Below are 23,202 nucleotides of genomic sequence, written 5' to 3' on the forward strand. Positions count from 1 at the left end.
GAATTACAAATGCCTAATTGAGCACTAACTCCTACCAACAAACATTTCCTTTCTGCTTAAAAAAACAAGGAAATTAAATGGCAATACCTTCATTAATGCAGAGTTAAGGTTGCTCAACCAGTAGCTTGTGCCCTTTCAGAATGTCAAGTTCAGAAAACTCAAACTTTAGAAAATAAGGAACTACAGAGCTAAGGTGTATGCCCATGTAACCTTAACTCTGCCACCTTTGAGTGATGCCTCAACATGCCCATACTCATGCGTTGCTTTAAAGTGGGAAGTGATTGTTAAATTTCACAAGTGTGGTATTCTGTCAGCAGAGTAGGCCAAGTGTGTGAGCGTAGGGCAGGTGCAGGTAGCTCCTTTTCTTTACAATGAAAAGACATTGTAAAGGATGTGTGATAAGGGGTTTGGGGTCATTTGTTTAACTATACCTTTTAGTAATTTGTAGTTTAAATATTAATTATACATATATTCTCTCTCTAATGGAAATAAAATAGCTTATTTTTAATGATAATGCATGAGATAATATAGTACTGTAATATTCCAGAATATATAGAAAGAACATGACACACAGATAGTTTAATGGACTTCAATTATTAATTTCAAGTTAAAATGTTTTAACAGATGTTCTTTAGAAAGCCCAGCATTTAAAGGAATAATCTCTTTTGACCAGGAAAATTAAGACATTCAGCTAAAGAGTAAATGTAATGTTTATTTTATTATAAGTTGTTTAGCAATTTGCCAAATCAGTATAAAATGTGATCCTTTAAATCATATGAGAGTATACATTTGGGAAAACCACAATGTTGATAACACATCTTAACAGAATGTTACTTTAGTATTTCATTAACTTCACTTTGAAATCTATTTCATAACCATATTTGATTATTGCAATTATACATTTAATTTGGTTGCGTACAATAGTTTGAAAATTCATGATCAGCTATTATAATTTAGAAACTAATTTTCCATAAATCTAACTTTTCTGTTTATCAGCTAGTTGGTTAGAAACTGTTTGCAAATATTGTCTCCTGAGTAACTAGCAAATATATTTGGTAGGTGTCTAAGATAGATGCATACATTCAAAGAGACAGCATATGTGTTTGGATATAGTACATTTTTATATAGACAGTAATTTCAGAAATGATATAATTGGGAAACGCAGCTTAAACAGACTATTTTAAGGTATATATATTACATTAAATTATCATTTTTAGTCAAATGCTGTGAAACTTTAGAGATATTGTCAATATGGGCTGATGTTATTGTCATTCTCCTTTATGTATACCTATCAGCAGCAATGTCAGCACAGTTCCGAAAGTAGTGTGTGTTTGAATAATTTCTGCCCCTCCTGTTAATTGGCTCTTCAGTAACAAAGCCCAAAGCATTTTAGATTCTATATAAATAGCAGCTTTTTAAATTTTTGGTGACAGATATGTGGCACATAGTTTTTTTTTAAAACAGGATATTTATGATTTGGAGGACATTCTCCATCAGTAGGTAAAATTCTGAGTCTAAACTACTCAATAGTGTCTCTTTAGTATGGCTTTGTCTTTAAAAATACCTGTGTCGAAATCAAACATACTGTATTCTAGGTATTTATATTTTTCTAGGAGTAAAAAGTTAGTACATTTTTGTGGTTGCCCCTGATCAGTAAGATTGGAGGCAGGTTCTTTGAAAGAATTTCTAACCAAGCCATATACAGGTGATCAGACACTACTCCTTTTCTTGCCACTGGCAAGCTCCTGTTGAAGTAAAAAGAGGAGTAACATTAATGCTAAAAATATAGGGTAATCCTGATAATATGCTTTTCAATAAATAGCATCTTGAGTAGAAAACTATAACCAATCTACTTAAAACAATCACACAGCCTAAGCATGAACATTCAAAATGTCAATCTTATAATATATGGGGTTTCTCTTAGGCCCTGATCCTGAATCACTTACATATGTATTTAGTTTTACTAATGTGAGTAATCCCCATGAAATCAATGGGGCTGCTCATGATAGTAAAGTTAAGCATATAAAGTTAAGTGTTTGCAGGATTGGGGTAATAGAAATCAGAAATTAGTTACATGTCTAGCTTGATAAGAATCAGAGGAGAGAAAATATAAAACTGAGAAGTCATACATTCCATCTGCTGTGTATCAATCAAGGTCTGCTCTAAATTATTTTATGATAGTTTATTCCCGAGAGATCTGGGTTGTACAGTAAAGAGTAATTTTCCATATAACTGTATACTGCAAATGCAGTTTCTGCCTCCAGGAGATTGTGTTGTAGCAGAGTCAGAGAGGCTTATCAAAACAAAACAGTATCTGAAGCTTATTCAAGCACTTAAAGTGTGGTTCTGCTCTAAAAAGTGGCTCTCTTAAAAATAGCTTCATGGTTCCATGTGTATTGGTCATTCTATTTGTCAAATTCAGAAGTAAGCATTTTTTCTAGTTGCCATTCCTGCACAATCATCAACCTGGACCCTAAAAGTACATATATCTGATTCTTAGAACCTCACCTAAAGATTCTTCAATCCAAATTATACCCCGAGTAAAACCTGTGCAGTTCCTTCTCTGGGGGAATTCTGTGCCAGTGCACACGCGCAAAATTTATGTCCCCTGCAGATTTCTTTGCTTCCCCGCAGAAATATGACTTTCTGACGGGGAAGCAAAGGGAAGTCACAAGAGCGGCAGAGAGTTAAATCACTGTAGTGCAGGGGGTGGGACTGGGGAAGATGGCTCCCTACCCTGCATCGGGCTCAGCTGCTAGTCCTGGCTGGGCTGGGGAGGATGGGACTTCCTCTTCCCCTGCACAGCATCTGGGGCTGGGTCAGACCCAGCCCCAGATTTCTCCCCCAGCTGCAGGAAGCTCTGCAAACTCTCCCCCCACTCCTGCCTCCTGTACCCATCATTCCTCAGCTGCAGGGGAAGGATCCCTGTTTCTGGGGCAGGCCCAGTCCTTGCTCTGTGTCAGGGTTGGGTGCAGCCTCACCACTGAGTCCATGTCTGGGGTGAGAGGAGCTGCACAGTGATCTCCCACTTCAGTGCAGCCAGTGGCCTGAGCTGCTCAGTGCCATGCTGGAGCCTCCATATTTATTTGGCAAATAAAATTTGCAGAATTTTAAAATATTGTGCTCAGAATTTTTAATTTTTAGGTGCAGAATGCCCTCAGGAGTAAATTCCATTGTCTCCACTGGGTTTTCCTTGGGAAAAACAGATGGGTCCTGCAATTTGAACGTAGCAACAAGTCTGGTTATGATGCATAAACCAAAAGAAGAATTCTCTCTCTCTCTCTCTCTCTCTCTCTCTCTGATATCAGTTGACCTTGCAATGTTAACAACAGTAAGAGAATTATTTTTGCCACGATAGTAAGCAGATACAACTCTGAATACGCAGAGAGTAAATTTGTTGGGTAGGAAGATGCCATTTTCATATAATTCTTTTTCAGAGTAGAACCTCATTTTAAAAAATGCAAAGAACTGTTAACTAAGAGTGAGCTTCAGCTTCATCCAGAGAACCAACATGAGGCTTGTGCGCTGCTTAAGTCCCACAAAAGTCCTCAAAATAAGCTTAAAAGGGACTTAAATGATACATAGCCCTTGTGCTGGACCTCTGGACAGAAGTGAATTTCACTTTGAGTGAATTAACATACATCTTTCTGTTGCTTGTATAAAAAAAAAAACCAACCTATATACAGGTTAACTTATTTATTTTCTGAGTTAAAATTGTGCAACTTACAGGACAATGAGATTAGCAGCCCTAGAGTGTTCCTGTAAGAGTTCATTCAAATGGACTTGACGGTAACTCTGGGGGGAAAAAATTAGATTCCATTAGACAATACAGTTTCCTGGGTGTGGAAATTACTCTATGTGTTTGAGACAGAATGTACCCCTGTATTCACACCATACATACTATTGTAATAATCTTTGCACAAAGTATGCCTTCTAAGGTATCTTTCAAAAACTCATCATTTGCTGATCAGTATCATCCTGATAAAATATGTGTGGCAACATTGCGTGCAAAATTATAAGATTCCACTGGATGGTGTTATTAACACATGTTCCAAACTGAGGTTGGCAAACAGGTCTATCTTAAACAAAGGAATGGGTGCTTTGCTTAATTTGCATTTAAGCAGTAAACAGAGTCATCAAGCAGGAAGGGAAACAAAAGAAGCTCAATCAGATGAGGAAAAAGCAGGGAACATCCTTCCACATAGACTTTTTGTCTGCAGTTACCCCGCTGGAAATGTTTTTCAAGAAGGGGACTGAAACTATAAATAGGGGAGATAAGTGCCCCTAGGGACACGTCTCTCTCTCTCCTTGCCCGTCACATTCACTGCACCTGAAGCAACGGAGGAAGTTTTTGTTGGACCCTGAGAGAAGGGATCCTGACCTACGACATTTGGTGAGTACAACTGCTGAAAGCATGCGGTGAGAAAATTTGCTTTGAATTTAAAATAGTTTGTTAAATTAGTCACCAGTAGTGTTTTATCTTTATTTCTCTTGTAACCATTTCTGACTTTTATGCCTCATTACTTGCATTCACTTAAAATGTATCTCTCTGTAGTTAATAAACTTGTTTTATTGTTGTATCTAATCCATTGTGTTTAAATTGAAGTGTCTGGGAAACTCCATTGGGGTGGCAAGTAGTGTGCATATTATTTGTATTAAAGAAATAACAGACTTAATATAACTGTATTCTCCAAGAGGTAGCGGGGCAGAACAGGACATACATTTTTGGGAGGAATCTAAGAATGAGGGTATGTTGGAGTCACTCTGCAGTATAACCAAGGCTGGGGAGAGCCAGAGTATAACCCAAGTGTGGATGACAGGCTGCAGTTGCACACAGACACTCGGGTGTGACGGCTGTTTGTGAGCAGCCCAGGTGGGAACTCCTTCAGCAAGGCATCCAGGGTTGCAGGGCAGGGGAGACACAAGTGCTCATTAGTCTGGATTGTACCCATGTATGTCACAGTGGTAACATACCAGAGCTTGAGAAGCCATGAGTTATTTTGGTCAAATATTTGACAATGGATTATGGCTGTCATATATTTCTTTAACTGTGGGTTATGGCAGTAGATTACTTATTATGGCTGTTTGGGGAAACTGCTCTCTGTAGTTGCATTTTAATTTGTTACTACATTTAATTTGTCAGGTGCCCAGGTGCCATCTCAATGAGTATAAAAATAAGAATATATAAGAACCATAAGAACAGTTATACTGAGTCAGACCAAAGATCCATCTAGCCCCCAGTATCCTGTCTTCTGACAGTAGCCAGTGCCAAGTGCCCCAGAGGGAATGAATAGAACAGATCCATTCCTTGTTGTCCATTCCCAGCTTCTGGCAAACAGAGGCTTGGGACACCATCCCTGCCCATTCTGGCTAATAGCCATTGCCGGACCTATCCTTGATGAACTTATCTAGTTCTTTTTTGAACCCTGTAATAATCTTGGTCTTCAGAACATCCTCTGGCAAGGAGTTCCACAGGTTGACTGTGCGTTGTATGAAAAATTATGTAAATAAATAAGCCACCTTGCAGCCTAGCAGAGGTTATTCATTTTACTAAAACTTTCTAGAGGACTGATCATAATATATAAAGAGTAAAAATATTATAGTTGTTTCATGTATTTTTATGGACTATAGCTTGCATTCATGAATGCTATATTGAGGTTCAACCAGGATTATATCAAAATCAGACTGAGTTTCCAAAGGCTTCCAAAACACAACACACATAATAGAGAAGAAAAGAACATGGAAGACTAATGTCAATTGGCGCCTAACGCCTACTAGGTTTTAAGTTGGGATATCTTTACAGGTGTGAATTTCACCTACAAGGAGTTTGATATAGCCTCCTCATCCTAATACACCTGTCCAGTACTCTAGAGAAAGGAAAAATAAACAAACTATGGTTCATATCAATCTGTTTTTAAGGAATAGTCCATCTCAATTTGAAATCTTGCCCTCAGTTTAATCCTGTGTATGATGAATAAGAATCACCATAATTTAGTTAAGCATTTAATCCCATGTATGATACCTTAAAGTGCCACTGGTATCTGAATAACTACTATTATTTTCCTCTCTAATTTTAATCCTGGTTCTAATTGTGGTCAGAGAATTCCAGCTTTTGAGTAACTCCTGAGGATGAAGGGGGAAAAAAACTCCATGCAGTAAACCTAAACTTTGTTGTTGCTATTCTTATTTCTATGAGTGGCCCTGCAGTTTCATGTTGCTTATTGGTTCAAATAGGTTTTTATTCAATCATTTGGGTCTTATGGTAATAACTAAGAGCCCAAGGCACAAAGTCTGGATTTGGATAATACAGTTTCCCAAGTTTACGGGTGTCCAGATCTAAAGTTCCAGTTTAGGTTCTTCTCTAAATACTTCAATAAGTTCTTTCCTCTCCTCTAAATGTATCATCTCATCTCTTCAGCCTGCCCTCGTAGCTAAAACCCTCCATTCTTTTGCTTCATGTAACAATCCTGCTCTTGGCCTTCCCTGAATGAGTGTATAGTTGCAGAGGTAAACGTTTAAAGCCACACTGAGTACTCTAGATAGTCTTCTCCAGATCTTTGTACGAAGGAAAAATAACTTTTCTTATGATGTATACAATACAAACCCAATTCTTAAAAAATCAAATGCTGACACATAGTTAACATATATATATATATATATATGTATATATATAAAATTCTTAGCTGATATTTCAGATTAGTTCCCTAGTTTCTTTAGCTAGCTAGTCAGCAATATATAATAAAGTTAGGCAAAGATTTACCTTCTCCTTGAATGCTTCCAGCTCTGCATCTGTAATTTTCCATGGAGTCTCTCTTTTTAATTTCTCAGCAGTTGTTAAATCTTTGCAGCTTTCATGGAGGCGATATGGTTCAATCATCTCTTCAAAGAATTTCCAGCTGAAACAAGAATTATGAAAGAGGCCTCCCAGCAGGGTACTAACTCATTATTTCACAAATGATTTCGGTAAGGCAGGTCCCTGCTGACTGCAGAATTGCAGCTGAATGACATGCAACATCTTTAAACATTTGGGGCCAAATTGTGCCCTCAGATACATCGGTGCAACCCCACTAAAATGAGTTTACATAGGTATAACTAAGAGCTACTTTTGGCCCACTATCTCTACAATGAATTTACAGCAAGCATTGGTGTCTTTGTAACATAGCCTATTTAAGATGCTGAAATGTTTTCATCGTAAGTCCAAATTGGAAAGTATTAGTTACTAAGGCTGCATCTACACTAGAAGCACTATAGCAGCGCAACTGCTGCAATGCAGCTGCGCTGCTGTAGTGCTTCTGGTGAAGATGCTTTAAGCTGACAGGAGTGAGCTCTCCCTTCAGCTTAATTATGCCACCTCCCACGAGAGGTTGTAGCTATGTCAGCAGGAGAAACTCTCCTGTCTACACCAGTGCTTAGGTCGGTATAACTTACATTGCTCGGGTGTGGATTATTCACAGCCCTGAGTGACATAAATTATACCAAAGTAAGTTCTAGTGTAGACAAGGTCTACGTTTAATAAAGAATGCAGGACATTATGCCACCACTGAACATGCATAAATATTTTTCAGAGTTTTGTAGTGTTAGAAGTTACCTGAACAGTATACAGCTTTAATTCAATTAATAGCTAGTCTGTGTACGTTTACCCTAATGACAGGTGGAAAGAAGTTTTACGACTAAGGCTTTGGAGTGGGACTGAGGGATCTGGGTGCTGTTCCCAACTCTGCTATAAATTTTCTGTGTGACTTTGAACATACCTCAGTTTCTCTGTGCCTCAGTTCCCATATGTAAAATAGGGTTAATAATACCTCCTGTCTTGCAGGGGAGTTGGAAAAATAAGTTCATAAACAACTGTGAGGTATTTTGATACTACTGTACTCGCAGGCTGATCTATATAGATAATTTTATCATTTTCAGCAGCAATTTCAGAGCTTATTCCTGCCTGTAATCCATGTGCACATCTCTTAATAAAATCAAGGGGATATGCCCACAGGTTCAGGGAGAAATATGACACTATTGCAAGTGTCCAGTCATGATTATTCTGTGTTATAAATAATGCTGAGCTTTCAAATGCATTTGCTCATGTGAATGCCAAATGTATTTCTGTTTGATTCCTTTGCAAATATACTTTTGGAAGATCATTACTCAGTTAACATGGGAAAGAAGAAAAGAATAATGCTCTTCGCCATTCTGGGTATAATTAAGAAGAAAATACTGACTGTGGAATCAGAAAGGGTATGAATAATTTAAATAGCTTTGCTGATTTTTCAGAAATATAGTTATCAAATAGTAAATACTTTATATGTTCATAAGAGTATAATACTCTGCATTTCTATAATGTCTCCCATCGAGTGATTGTATAAGCAGTAATGAAACAAGTTAAGTATTGTTATCACCATTTTACAAATAGAGAATTGAAGTTACAGTGAGATTAAGTGGTTTCCCCATGGTTATACCTGAAGTCCAAGATGATGGGTGTGTGGAACAGAAAGAAAGAAGTATGGTATCAGAGAAGCATGGAGAATAGGCTGGAGGTCAGAAGGAGGTACGAGTAAACTGAAATTTCACATAGGACCTTGAAAAACAAGGGAGAGATTTTGTACTGGATTCTGATAGGGGGAGGTATATTCTTCTCTGAGTATTGGTGAGGAAATACTCTATTTAGGAGAGATTTACCTTGGGAAAGTTGGGACTTAACTTGAGTTTGAAGGAGGACTTACAGGGTCTACTCATTTTGGGGAAGGTTCAATAGAAATCTAGAGGTGGTGGTTTGTTTTAGAAGAGAAGAGGCACGTTTACCTGCTGAATGGGGGTTAGCTACAACAGGTTCTGAAATACAGGATTTCTACTACCCTGCAGGCAACAGAGGGGTGGTCATCTAAGGCAGCAAAATAGAAGGCTAGAAAATGTGAAGTGGCTGTGAGGGCCGGTAGTTTCTAGTTTGCCAACGACAGCAAAATATTTAATGCTGGCATAGGTCTCAGAATATTTCTGGCCAAGGCACTCAGAGATGGAATTTTTTGAATATTATCCATTCTTCAGTCCTCACTTGTCTTATCTAGAGAATAAGCTTTTAAAAAAATGTGTTATGCCTTCATTATATTTGAGTGATAGGAGACAGCGGTAATGTCCTTCTCTAGGGAAAGGAGCAGTGTGTGTGTTCGGCCTGCAAGATGGTAAGCTTCTGAATGCCTGGGCGAGGTAAAACCCAGGGGACTCTGAAAATCTGAGTCAGAGGGAAAGATGAGTCTTCAAGAGCTGCAGTGAAATCTGATGAATAGCATGATGAAGTCAAGGCCATGGAAACCAAAACAGATATGAAAAGCAGTTATAAAATGATCCCTATTAAATTCAGTGGCTCATAACTGTGGGTCTCTAATTAGTCTTTGTTTTAAAATAAAGTCTTATCATTACAACATAAAATGGAGGGCTGTTTGTAGTATCAACCTTTGTATTGTGATTTTTAAAAGACTTTTTTTTTTAGTGCTCTTGAGTTCATCCTTTGATAATTTTTTATAATCAGTATAAAAGAAACGCCTCCCAGATAAAGAACTGCAGTGAAATAATGGGTTTTGGAAATGTTTCTTACCTCTCTTTGTTGGGTTTCATATTGATGTTGCCAATGATCTTAATATCAGCATATTTTATTCTGAATTTGCTTAGAAGTGAAGTCATCCTGAAAACAAAGGGGAGAACACTTCATCACTGCATTTTTAAGTACCTCAGATCAAAGAGTAAATGAGTAAATGAGTTAAGTCATCAAAAGCAATCATCTAGTGTTTTAACTTTAACTATATGACAAGTGAATTTATCTGAAATGCTTTAGTTAGTGTTTCTGTTTTCAATTACAGAATTTTATAGATCAACTATAAACTAGGGATCTGGCTATACTGGAAATGCTACAATGCCGCTGTAGCACTGAAGGGTAGACACTACAGTGATGGAAGGGGTTCTTCTGTCACTGTAGTAAATCAACCTCTCTGAGAGGCAGTAGCTGGGTTGATGGAAGAATTCTGGGGTTAGGTTGGCTTTACTGCTAATTATTTCACATGTAATTTTTCACAGCCCTGAGCGATGTAATTAAGCTGACCTAATTTTGTAGAGTAGACCAGCCCGAAGTTACTTAGCGGAAGATCTGTGGGAATTGCATAAAGATACAGAAAGCAGGGGCAGCAGACAGAGGGAAGTATGTTTACACTTTATGGGAAACATTGGTTCTTTGATCAAATATTCTAAAAGATTAAATTCCAAAAGATCTGTCATAGACAAAAAAATAGGAGAGAATTCTCTCTTCCAGTCGACAGTACAGACCAATGTCATCAGAGTTATCAATGGAATTTATGTGCATTGAATAAATACAGCACAATTGTACCGATTAGAGAGGAGAATTTGGCCCACAGGCTTGATAAGTAGTATCTGGAATTTTATCAGTCTGTGCACTCATGTGGTTCCACTACTATAGTATCTGAGCACTTCCCAAAAAAATAAAAATAGAAAAACAACATAGATATATATCTCCATTTCTTCCTTTCCAGTCTGTAGGAGAAAGAGCTTGCTTATTTTACAGGTTTTATTTGTGTGCACTGTGTTTGAGGGTTAGCCAAGTCAGATATTGGTTTTGCATTCAGTTCTGAAATTGGCTACTTCTACAGTAGCAGTCAGGGAGTGGTTGCAGTGATTCACTTTCTAGGTTCCTTGCTTTCTTTTCTATAACTAATTTTTGGAATTTGGAAGGATCCAAGAGTTTCCTAGGGCAGATCATTGTGGTGATTTCTTCTTGCCTAAGAGGAGAGTTTTTATTTTCACTTGAAGGAGAAAGTTATCTGAACAGGATTAAGGAGGAATGTTTCTTGCAGTTTATGTCTACATCTAGTCCAAGGTATGGCTGGCTGTTGGAGGTGGGTGCAGAGATTAGTTAAAGTGGAGAGTTTGGTTTGTGGTATAGTATCAGAAGTGTTGTCTGTGTTGATGTGGATTCTCCTCAGATGATAAATCTTTTAAACTTTATCACCATGTCAGGCAATGTCTCTTTCAGCTCCTTTGGAAAGCTTTTAGTGTTTGATAGATGAGGAGGATGCATAGTTACTTGCATCTCTGGATTCACAGATTGAATGGGCATACACCAAGGATTTTGTTTCAAATGATGATGTCCCTATATTTAAGGTCAAAAGGAATAGAATGACCAATTTGCCTCCAACTTAATCTTATCTGGGTATGGGTATAGAGAACGAGGTAAACTCATGTTGAGTCTGCAGTGTCAGTCATCCACAAAGACTAGGTCAGGGGACTTGTCAATGATAAAATGGTAGTCATTAAAGACGTTATTGACCACAGAGATTGCACTGATCAGCTTGAGCATTGAGTCCTGGCATTTGTAGAAACAGTGGTGGCAATAAAAATACCTGTGTCTGCCCATTAGTTAGTAAAGCTACTAAGTTCTGACATACCCATAATGAAGCCAAAACATCTTGCCTCAGCTCTAAATGAAACTGATTGTCTTCTGTGCAAGGTCAAAATCCAGAAGCCAATTGCTAGTCTGAGTAGCTAGACCAGACATTGCATGGTGGCCGTGGGGGAAAGGAATCCTTCCTTTCAGGCAGCTTAGAAACTACAGAACCATTCTGCATGGTTTATACCAACTCAATGATTGGAATACCCTCCACAGTTACTTTTCTAGCCTTTTTTACACGGATATGGGAAGCTTGGCAGGATCTACAGAGCTCACTGCCACAATGAAGAGAGAGGTTTCACAGCCCCACTCCATGGAACTTCATCCATGCCCTTGTGGAATGTCAGCTATTCAAGTCCTCATAAGAGAATGCAACCAAACCACAGAGCAGCCTTGTCATGGCTAATTTCCAACTCATGCAATTATATCCTTCCTGCTTAAATTCCCCTTGTAGTGATAATTGGATAGTTATTCTTCACTTCCTGTCCTAACCAGTTGCCTAGTGATGCTCTGTTGTGTTAAACAGTTACTGAATTCCATTCCAAATTGTCTACTTTGGAAAGAATGGTGTTATATAAATGATTATTATAATGAGCTTACATTAGCAACTTTCTTTTGCACATGGATGGAAAGCAGACTATAGCTCAGAGGTCTAGAAAGTTTTAAAACTAAATGACTTGGTTTTCAGCTCTTAAAAGTTTGCACTTGCTAATCACATTTTTGTGGGCTGTCTGTCTATAACAGTGGTTTTCAAACTTTGGGTCACAACCCAGTACTGTCTTGCTCAGCACTCAGGGACCCTGGCAGCCGACCAGTAAAAACTAGTAGTCCCTACCTGTTCTGACACCGCGCTGCACCCTGGAAGCAGCCAGGAGCAGGTCTGGCTCCTAGGCAGGGGGGAAACGGGGCTCCATGTGCAGCCACTGCCCTGAGCACCAGCTTCACACTCCCATTGGCCAGGCTGGGGGGGGCGGTGCCTGCGGGCAAGAGCCACACAGAGCCACTTATACGCCTTTACCTAGGAGCTGGACCTGCTGCTGGCCACTTCTAGGGCACAGTGTGGTCCATGGTAACAGGACAGGCGGGAAGCCTGTCCCTGACCGGGAGCTGCCGGAGGTGAGCCCATGCCCCAACCCCACATCCCAATCCACTGCCCCAGCCCTGAGCCCCCGTGCAATCCAGAGCCTCCTCCTGCACCCCAAACACCTCATCCCCGGCCCCACTCAACAGCCTGCATCCAGAGCCCTAACCCCCCTCCTGCACCCCATCCCCCTGCACCAGCCCAGAACCTTCTCCCATACTCTAAACCCCTAACTCTTGGCCCCACCCTACAGCCCTCACCCCTGCAGCCCTGAGTCCCCCTTCCACTCCCATAACCCCTCATTCCCAGCTCCGTTGGGTCACGGGCATCAACAATTTTCTTCAAGTGGATCGCCAGAAAAAAAGTTGGAAAAATCACTGGTCTATGGCATATGCATCTAGGAGGCTTCATATGCAGTTTCACTTGTTAACTAGTCAAAATCATGTCGACCCTATAAAACACAATGATTTTCCCATTACAGATTAAAGAGTGTCATTCTCTAAGGAGGGAACATGACCAATTAGGGAGAGAATATGTGGGGTGTGATCTTCCTATTCTAGTCATCATTTATATTTAAGATTAATGACCCCTAAGGCCCTTGTCAAGTGCTAGACATCTCTATATGAAATATACTTTTATTACTGTTCAAAATAAAGCTAGCTGGACCTGTTCAGAAATGCTAAGGTTACTACTAGAGGAGACTATGTACAAATAATATTTATAAGCAATCAAAACATTTTAAACAGTAGTGGGGAAAATAGGTAAATTTACGCTAGTTTCTCATCTTCGATCCGGTTGATCTTTCCTCCAGTGAAGATCCTTAATTTACAATCCTTCCACTTTTTCCTCATAGTCAGAATATAGGGAATTAGGAGTGTCAAACCTGGATAAACATATTAAATCACAAGAAGATCAAATGAGTATCTTGCGTGGTAAAAATCATAGGCACTGACTCTGTGAGTGCTCAGGTGCTGGAGCACCCATGGGGAAAAATAACTGTTCGGCATGTTCAGGAGGCACTGGGGTCAGGGGGTGGAGCAGGAGCAGGAAGAGGCGGAGCAAGAATGGGGCCTGGGGGGAAGGGGCAAAGTGGGGCAGGAAGAGACAAAGCAAGGGTGGGGCCTTTGGAGAAGGGGCAAAGTGGGGGCGGGGCCTTGGGGCAGAGCAGGGGTGGAGCATCCACCCAGAAAAACGGAAGTTGGTGCCTGTGTTAAAAATAAAGCCTTCTCCTTTTCTTTGTAGTGATATACACAAATTTATCTAAAAATATTTAAGCCATGTAAAAAATAACCTATATAATGTAAGTGTTATCATTTTATATAAATCCCCAATAATGCATTTATATTTGGCAACGCAAAAATCTTTCTCCCTGTGGTGTCCTTTTCAATCTCTTACCTCCATCATCAAACAGCCACCAAACATCAATTGTTCCTTTCCCTTGTTTCTTTTTAAACTGATTGCTGGCTTCTAGCAGCCTCTGATTGAATTCACCCACATGCATAGACTGGATTGTGTTAATGCTGCTGTCTGAAATGAAAAAGAAAACTGTGTATCTTCTTTTCTTTTGAGAACTGAAGCAAAGCAACTTTCTGATAAATCTGTTTTCAGGAAACAAGGAGGGAAAAAACTCGTCATCTGGGTGAAATTTTTCTTTTTCCTGTTTCTTTTTGGGAGTTGGAACCCTTTGGACAAAATAATGGTGTGTCTTGTAGGGAATCAAAAATGATTAGTGAAATTTTGTCTAATCTTATAATAGTTTATATTATCTTTTACATTAAACAAAGAATATACGCTAGTTTTTAAATGTGGAGTTATAAAGCAGTGAATTGATTTTAGATAATGGCAAAAGGTAATATTTTATTCACCATTAATTATTATATAGATAACGTATTGAAATGATTCAGGCCCCAAACCTACACACTTTTATGCATGTGCTTAAATGTATTCACATAAGTAAAGCCAAAAAAACCCCACAAAACATTAGGAGACATCTTCATTGACATAGTGAAAGCATTCAGTTCAGTATCTCACAAAGGCATGGTATGGTGCTTTCTGTCAGCGAGGAGGATCACATGTGATATGACTCCTGTTTGATTGTCACCATATGAGCTTTCTTTGACTTTCCTACTTAAAGTCAGCGGGTGCGTAAATGCTTACAGGATGTTTGCTTTAGTGTCATTTTGGGAAATGCTTCCAGTTATATCTGTTGGATGTACATGGACTATCTTGGTAACATGGTTCTTAGGCCTCAATCCTGAAAACCCTTACTGCACAAATAAATCATCTTCTGAACCTTAATATATCAGCATACACCACTTCCATAGGTACCAATTGGCACTGCGTGCATGAGCTAATTTGCTCTGGTGTTAGTTTGTATGATATTGGGACCTTATTGCATCAAATTATAACAGCTGTAAAAGGGAGCAGGTTTCTGTGGATGAGATAACCTATTCTAAAATGGGTATCATTGAAACATAGGCAGATAAGAACTGTATTGAAAATGTAAGGAATAACAATTATTTTTACCTTTTATATCATAGAAATATTAATGTGTTGCAAAATATAGAATCTTCCATATAATACATTATAGAGCTTGCAAAAGGGAGACATGGACAACTAACTAGATACAGAGAAGGTTGAGGTGGGGCAAAGACCTAAAGACCTTCTGGGCAATTTCCCCATGTAGACAAACCCTAAGCGTAGGAGGACAGTGTAAGCATGGGACATATATAATGCCCTGAACGGTCTTTGTGTTAATTTTAAAAATATGATTTGCTTCTTGTTGCAATGTTGGTTCTGTCTAAAAATGTAGATTTTTGTCTATATACTAACAATATTTTTTCCCATTCCATCATTCTTTGAAGCCAGTGACTTTATTACAGTTATCTTTCAGTGATTTCAAAGAGACAGTGTCAGAGCAATATTTAAAGTGGAGCAGACAGGTTTCTTTATAGGTTTTGCTCTGATGTATTAGGTTCAGAAGATGCTTTGTGCAGTCTTTGAGTGTTCCTAGAGTTTTGACAAGATAATTCTAAAACAATTATCAGCTTTCCTGTGTAGTATGGCATCTATGTTGGGAGTTCTAACAACTCCAGGGAGAATACAAACAAAATGGGAAGACAGGGATATTTACTAATATAATGTATTTTAATATTTCTGTTTTGAAAAGTGTGCAGAGCAAAAGTGTGCAATATGTATTTCCTATTAGAGCTGACCAGAAAATAGAAATCCCTTCCTGCAGAAAATTTCAATTTTCTTGAAAGGGCAGTTTCTGTCAAAATGATTTTCCAGTGCAAAATTCCCAACCTACTCTATTTTCTTTCTGAACTGACCAGAAAAGAGTAGTTAAAGCATGTTATATTTTGTAACATTTGTTATGAGAGGGAATTCTACTCTAACATGCAAAATTAACTGAGCACTGCCAAGTAAAGAATTGACGACATTTTCTGCTGTTAGTCTGTGATATCTTCTTGATATCTCTGGGAGTTGTGTATAGATAGACTATAGTCTCTGTAGTAGAAAATTGAAAAAAATATTTTTATGAATGCAAAAATGGTTTTGGATGGGTCATTATCATACCCTAACAATTGTGAAATGAGAATCTTCATTCAGTAAATCTTTTGCTGTAGATTTACTATATTTCTCATATGGTTTGTTTATATCCCATATAAATTTCAGTAGTCTAGATCCTACCACACTATACTACTTACAGTCCATTTTATTTGTTTCATAACATGTTGTATGTTTGCTTTCAGTGGTTATGCATACATCGGTTCACTCCTTTAGTATGATAGCGTACCCACAACATAGAACAATGGCCATTTTTATTACATATTTTTCATCTACACATTATGGGTTTTGTGTAAAATAAATAATTGTTTCCTGAATTCTGTGCACAGTTCAACATTTTTATAAAATTTCAGAAAAATGACCCCAATATAAGAAAAGAACTTGTTGATCTGTGTTTGTTCAAACATTTAGTAGCCATATCCAATGTTATCAATTAGATTAAAAGTAAAAAACCAAAGCCGTGCATTTCCTCTGAAAAATGACAGAAGAAATTAGTTCTGTCATATCAGATAACATCTTATACCAGAAGACATCACTGTATACCTCATTACATAGTTATCTCAACTAATATATTTATGTTCAGGGGGCAAAATGTAGTACCAGAACCCAAGTCCACAGCATTCTCTTACTCCACTGGCACATTTCCCTAATGTGTTGTCTGACTTAAATGGCAGCTCCGCTAGCTAACGTCAAAGGACGCCATTGTACCTTAGAAGTTTTTCTCTAGAATGAAGGTATAGCTGTGTATCAGTGAAAGTGTTTTATGTCATTTACAAGCTTACCTTTTTTGGTTACATGCTTGGTAATATTGAGCTTTCTGGCTTTGCCAAACAATCCACGGATACCATGACTTTCTTCTTCAAATTCATTGTCTTTAATAGTAGCTTCTAGTGCCAGCCTCTCCTGCTCTAACTTCTCTAATTCCTCTGTTAATGGAAAGCAATACTGGAAACTAGTAACACAATAATTTGCAGTTTAAATGAAACTGTTGATGGTAATAACATTGAGAGTTAAAATTATCTGTTATGATTATTAGTATACACTGTAAAAATGTTGGGATATGGACAATTTTTGTGAAATGATTTTCCTAGTAGGTGGCAGGAAACTCAATAAATTTGTGAAAACTCTAGTTCAGGGTGCAACATACTCATCCACAGAGATTGCATTGCTATCAAGTGTTACTCCATTGCTCTCTATCTTTAGTTTGCTAGTCCACCAGATCAGAAATAGCAGTATCACTGTACTTTATAAGAAGATCATACTTTGAGGTTTTTTTCTTTCAGGGATATCAAAGCACTTTATAAAAGCTGATTTTGTCCAGCTTGGGAAACCAAGGCACAGAAGTAGTGATTTGCCCCAGGTGAGTTATAGAGTTTAAGGCCAGAAGGGACGACCCGATCATCTAGTTTTACCTCCTGTATATTGCACACCACCACCACCACCACCCAGCACCTGCACACTAAACCCAATAACCGAAATTAGACGGAAGTATTCAGCCCACAGGAGACTGGACTATTACTTGCCAGAGGCAGAGAATCGGAGGGGCTGACTGAGTTCACTAACCAAGGTCCCAGTGCACAGTCCTCTGAAGTGAATGGAGTTTTCTCATTAACTTCAGTAGGCTGTGGATCAGACTCTAAATTGTGAACAGGATCCAGTTGCCTAATTCTCAGTCCCCTTCAGTAATCACAAGAGCAGACTGCCTCCTATTTTGAAATGCTCATAAATATTTGAGTACTTAAACTGAATATGTGAGCACTGTATATATTGAAAATATTACAGTACTTTATCTTGTATTGATGCATTTTGAAATGCTTGCTGCAGAGCAGAAGAGTCAGCTAAACTATTCTGTATATATAATAATATAAAAAATCCCTTTTGTCTTGGAGAAAATGAGCTTTTCTCCAAGGAAAAGTGGCATCCACTGATATTGAATTTATTATGGTGAGGCACTAGTTAATATGTTGTAAGTACTGGTCCGTAGTATGTTTTTTTTATATAAGGAAAGATGTTTTCATTGGAGTGAGACATGGTACAAAAGTAATCTTCCTTGGCTGGTAAATTATCTGTGTATAGATATAAAAAATCATCTGCGGCCACTAGAGTTTATTAGCTCTGTTGGTGCTCTGAATTGCTAAAATTTTCTTTAAATTAGACTCTAGTATGATAGCATAGTGCCTGTGTTTACTAGGACATGATGATAACCACTGACATACACTTACTCAGAACTAAAGATTCAGTTATTCTTTTAAACATAATGCTGTAGTGAACAGGGCTGCCTCCAGCTTTTTTGCCCCCCCGCTCCCCAAGTGGCGAAGAAAAAAAAAAAGAGAGGACTGAGGGACCCGGGCGTGCCGCTCTTTTCCACTGGCCACCCTAAGCACCTGCTTCCTGCGCTGTTGCCTGGAGCCGGCCCTGAAGTGAATGTAATAGAACACAGTGTTTCTTTTCCCATTTCCTAGCCTGATATGTTTGTATGGTAAGTATCATCTGCTTCAAAAAAGTTCTCATTGTTGGCTTTTTTAGGGTCAGTTGTAATTTCTAGTTGTATTTATATTTCTTTGTCAATTTGCACCCTGATAAACTAAGTAAATGTTCAGAATTGGTATTCATCACTGTTACATTGGAGTCTTATAAAATGTGCTTTCCCAGAGAGGTTTAAAATAGGAGTCAATTCTTGACTGTTTTCCTGTCAAGTAATTGAAGTGTTAGGGATATCAACAGGGAAGATGGCAGAAGCTGATTTGGAATTTAACAGTGTGTTTGGAAGTGGAGTGCTCATCTGCTTTAGTTTTTTAAAAGGAAGTTCTGGAATCTCTTAATCCTTAATGATCTTAAAGGTGACTTGCTGTTGGGCGTTACAAAATTAGCTTGCTCACTAAGGAAGACAGGCTTTAGTTTTGTGGTTTCTGCATAGAAGATTCTGCTATTCCACGTCTCCCTTAGGTATGATGACTGAATTTGGTATGTGTACCAACAGGATACTGCAGGGAGAAATGAGAACGGCAAACGTCCAGCAGGTGGCAGCAAAGAGTCATCATTCTGTTTTATGATTGACTCGTATACTTATTTTCGTATGAGATTTATTCCACTTCATGTACAGTAGAAAAAGAAAAATACTTCATTTTCTGTACCGTGGCGTAATCACCATATCTTGGATGGATGTTTCTCCTTCAGTGGACTAACTCTCAGTGGGGAAAATAATTCTATTGAAATCCTGAGGGTTCTTCTGGTGGGGTTTCATTTGGTATTCTTCTCTCTGAGTGTCCTTGAGAGGCAGTGATATGCCTACAAACCCTCCACATCCCAAGGATGAAAAGAGAAAGTGATGGCAACTGTGTGGATCCAGGAAACCCTTATACTAGAAGAACCCTGCCACCCCATGTCCACTGGAACTGTGCACTGTCCCCTTTGGAAAGGGGAATTGCAGCTGCAATAGGGAGTTGGTGCTCCATACAGCTGCACTAACCTTGTGTGGATTTTGCAGCTGAAATCTACGGTGACACACAGTAGCACAGACAGGATTTAGAGAGTGGTAGCTCCCACAAGTCCTGGCAATGTCAGTCTTGGGGACCTGCCCTGTAGAGTCTCCAAGAGCAGTGAGGGAACATATGCTGAAGCCACCAGTCCCCTAGTTGTGCCTGATTTTACTACTTCAATCCATGCCCAGGAGTGGGTGACTTAGGACCCCAGTGCTGTGAAGCAGTGTGCAGGACCTCTGACCAGTTCTAAGGCCCACCCTTGAAGGCCTTTCTCAGGGCAATACAGTAACTCCTCACTTAAAGTTGTCTCGGTTAATGCTGTTTTGTTGTTACGTTGCTGATCAACTAGAGAACATGCTTGTTTAAAGTTGCAAAATGCTCCCTTATAACATTGTTTGGCAGTCGCCTGCTTTGTCCACGGCTTGCAGAAAGAACAGCCCATTGGAGCTAGCTGGTGGGGGTTTGGAACCAGGGGGGACCGGTAGCTGCCCCCATCAGCTCCTTGCTCCCCTAAGTTCCCTATGCATCAGCTGCCCAGCAGGCTATCAATAACTGGCAGTTAAACTGTCCCTCCCCCCACTGCCATGTGCTGCTCCTGCCCTCCGCCTTGGAGCTGCTCCCAGGAGCCTCCTGCTTGCTGTGCAGTGGGGGAGCAGGAGGCTAATGTCAGGGTGTCCCCCTCCCCCTGCTCCTGCCCCCCACTAATCCCATCTCCATAGAGCGAGGGGTGGGGGGACACACACGACAGGGCTCAGGACAGAGGGAGCTTTCTGGCAGCACCTTCTGTCTCAACTTGCTGATTTACTTAAAAAGATAATGTACTTAGAGTGGGGTCAGCGTACTTAAAGGGGCAATGTGCGTATCTCTCTCACACGTGGTGTTTGTGTTTGTCTCTGTCTGCCATGCTGTCTCCCATCCCTCCATTTGTGCTGCTTTGTAGAGTGTGAGGCTACATTAACAAAAATGTGTTAACCCTTGAGGGCTCAGCTGAGTGCTAGTTCATCATTTAGCAGTAAGGCATTCCCTGGGAAATATCCCACCTTCTGACTCCTCAACCTCAACCAAGCTTCAGAATCATCATTGCTGTGTACAGTATTAAATTGTTTGTTTAAAACCTATACTGTGTGTGTAAATATTTATATACAATATAGTCTTTTGTCTGGTGACAAAAATTTCCCTGGAACCTAACCCCTCCCTCCATTTACATAATTTTTATGGGGAAATTGGATTTGCTTAACATAATTTCACTTAGTCACATTTTTCAGGAACATAACTACAGCATTAAGCAAGGAGTTACTGTACTTGCATTGACTTCTGTGGGAGCTCAGCCACAATAAGAATATTGGCAAGGGCTACATGCTTACAAGTAAGAGGCAGTAGGTAGCTGTGTTGCCCCAGGAAAAGGACAGGAAACAGACTGTGATTCTGAGAATCTCAGTCTCATCCCTTGGACCAAGGGGATTCGAGAAGTAATCTGTGTCAGACAACCTTTGGACAGTTGTCTGAAACTGTTTTTAGTTCTTTATTTGGGAATTACTAGATTTCAAGATGACAGTGGACCTTTAATTTTTTTTCACTAACATGGAGAAAATGGTGTGATGCTCCAGCAGTTACACATATTTTATTGATTCTAAGCTTCCGGATATATTACATTAAGCTGTAGGTTAACAAGTCATTGAACAGAACTTCAGAGATTGATATGTCTGGAAACTAGTGGGAAAATGATCGTTTAAAAAAGAAGTATACCTTAATAATACAAGATAAGTACAATTCCATTATTCCATCACTACATACCTTGAACCTGGAGGACTTGAGATATATCAAAGCCTTGGCTAATTCTGACAATAACCACGCCAAGCTCAAAATCAAATGCATCGCTGAAAACAAAAATAAAATGATTATGGGTACTTTCTCACCAGTGGTGTTGTGGTTAAAAAAAAAAGTGGGTATGCTAACCCAAACTAAACTCAATATTCACCTAAACTCCATTTACCCTTACCTACACTACTGCCTTGCCCCACAGATGTCACATAGAGCTGCCTAACTTAAAGACATTCAGAGAAATGTTAATGCTTAGTATGAAGCATTGTGGGCCACACCCTGCCCTGCAACGGCTAAATCCACCAGAGGTGAAATGTGGCCAAAACTAAGCAAATCTGAATTTGCAGGGTTCCAGTGACCTCCCCCTCTCCAGACAGAGGAGTTGGTGCTTGCGAGAAACCGACAGATTGTCCCTGAGATGGACCTTCCTCTCACATTTGCCTCTAAGCCCCCGCTTGGCAGCTTCTTTAGGAGTTGTGCCACCCTTGAGTGGCTCCTCCATGATAGTGCCCCATTCCATCCCTGCTGAGCAACAGGAGACGTGGAGTGGGTTTTACTGCTGGCTGAACCAGCAGTCGCTCGTGGGCAGATTTACAGCTGGAAATTCAGACGCTGTTGGGAGCAGCACGCTTCAGAGTGGCTGCACCCTGGCCATAACCCAACCCACAAAGCCGCTGAGCCTCAACCACATGATTCTTGAAGGAAGGGGCTTCCATAGTGCTTTGGGCCTACAAGGAGAGTGCCATTATTCCCTCTTATCCACCAAGCATGTATTTGGGGTTAATTTTTCCCCATACCAGTCCACAGAAAAGAAGAAAGTGTAGTCCTACAAAACTGAGAATTGTGCAGCTTCCTTATGCAGCTTTGTCAAACCACCTCTGCTGTGGCAGTGATGGGCCAGGCGTTGCCTGATGTGTCACATTGGGGATGATTTTGTCTTCTGAACATACATCCTTTAGGAACTAGGTTGAGCATATTTTCATTGATGAGCTCAGATTTGCAGAGGTGAAAAGCTAGAGCACCAGCCCAGGTACCTTTTCATACTTTTAATTTTACTTACTAGAAATATATACATTATCTTTTCTTTTTAGAAATGCAAAATAATTTGACTCCACAGAAAATATTATGATGAAACTGAACCATAACTTACTGTATAACACCCATGTAGTTTTCATTTTGCACAGCAGACGCGTCCCGCCAGTCTGTTTTAAATCCCAGCACCAAGGTATTTGGTCTCATCCTACCCAAACCTGAGGCCTAGTGATATCAAAATACTGCATGAAAAGGTGCATACACACAGACTGTTGCTGTAAATGAGAAATAATGGCAAAAGATAACTGAAGTAATGTTCTGGAGATTCTTAAGATTTGATTGCATTTTGTGAATGTCCTTCATGCCTGTACCCAAGCAGAAAGTAGAAAGATTAGGTCTACATTATTCTGGTCATAAATGGTCTTTAGATTAAAGAAATGCAGTTTTGCTAATTTAGCATTCATTTGCATTTCTTCTGACATGCTCTTATGAAAATGGTTCAGTAACTTAAAACCAAGAGCCAGTTCATGCTGCTGTTTGTGTGCATCAAGCTTCTGTCTGGCTTGTAACATAAAGTAAATCAACTAGGTCTTGAAGTCCCTTTAAGGACTTGAAGCACTCAGAGGGAGGAGGAGTGACAGTCCTTTGTTAAAAACAAATTCTGTGCTTTAGTTTAGGAGTTCTCACCATCCCCCGGAGGAGATGATCCAAAAGTAGCTGAGTACACCTTATATGTAAATAATAATTTGGAAATGCGTAGGAAGAATAGGAGA

General features: G+C 39.5%; 1 protein-coding gene across 2 annotated transcripts in view; it reads right to left on the reverse strand.

Moving 5' to 3' along the window:
- Positions 1–1,253: 1,253 nt before the first annotated feature.
- Positions 1,254–23,202, reverse strand: part of SLC12A1 (solute carrier family 12 member 1) — a 63,194-nt gene continuing 41,245 nt past the window's right edge. For both annotated transcript variants that reach the window (XM_030578915.1, XM_030578914.1), the window contains exons 18-26: positions 22,548–22,654; positions 21,371–21,453; positions 16,877–17,020; positions 13,920–14,051; positions 13,296–13,407; positions 9,584–9,670; positions 6,761–6,896; positions 3,728–3,795; positions 1,254–1,745 (exon numbers count right to left, since the gene is read on the reverse strand). In XM_030578915.1, the coding sequence (XP_030434775.1) occupies positions 1,610–1,745; positions 3,728–3,795; positions 6,761–6,896; positions 9,584–9,670; positions 13,296–13,407; positions 13,920–14,051; positions 16,877–17,020; positions 21,371–21,453; positions 22,548–22,654 (1,005 nt within the window). In that variant the 3' untranslated portion in view covers positions 1,254–1,609. The remainder of the gene's footprint in view (positions 1,746–3,727; positions 3,796–6,760; positions 6,897–9,583; positions 9,671–13,295; positions 13,408–13,919; positions 14,052–16,876; positions 17,021–21,370; positions 21,454–22,547; positions 22,655–23,202) is intronic.

The sequence above is a fragment of the Gopherus evgoodei genome, chromosome 10 (assembly GCF_007399415.2).
Source record: "Gopherus evgoodei ecotype Sinaloan lineage chromosome 10, rGopEvg1_v1.p, whole genome shotgun sequence".
Lineage (NCBI taxonomy): Eukaryota > Metazoa > Chordata > Testudines > Testudinidae > Gopherus > Gopherus evgoodei.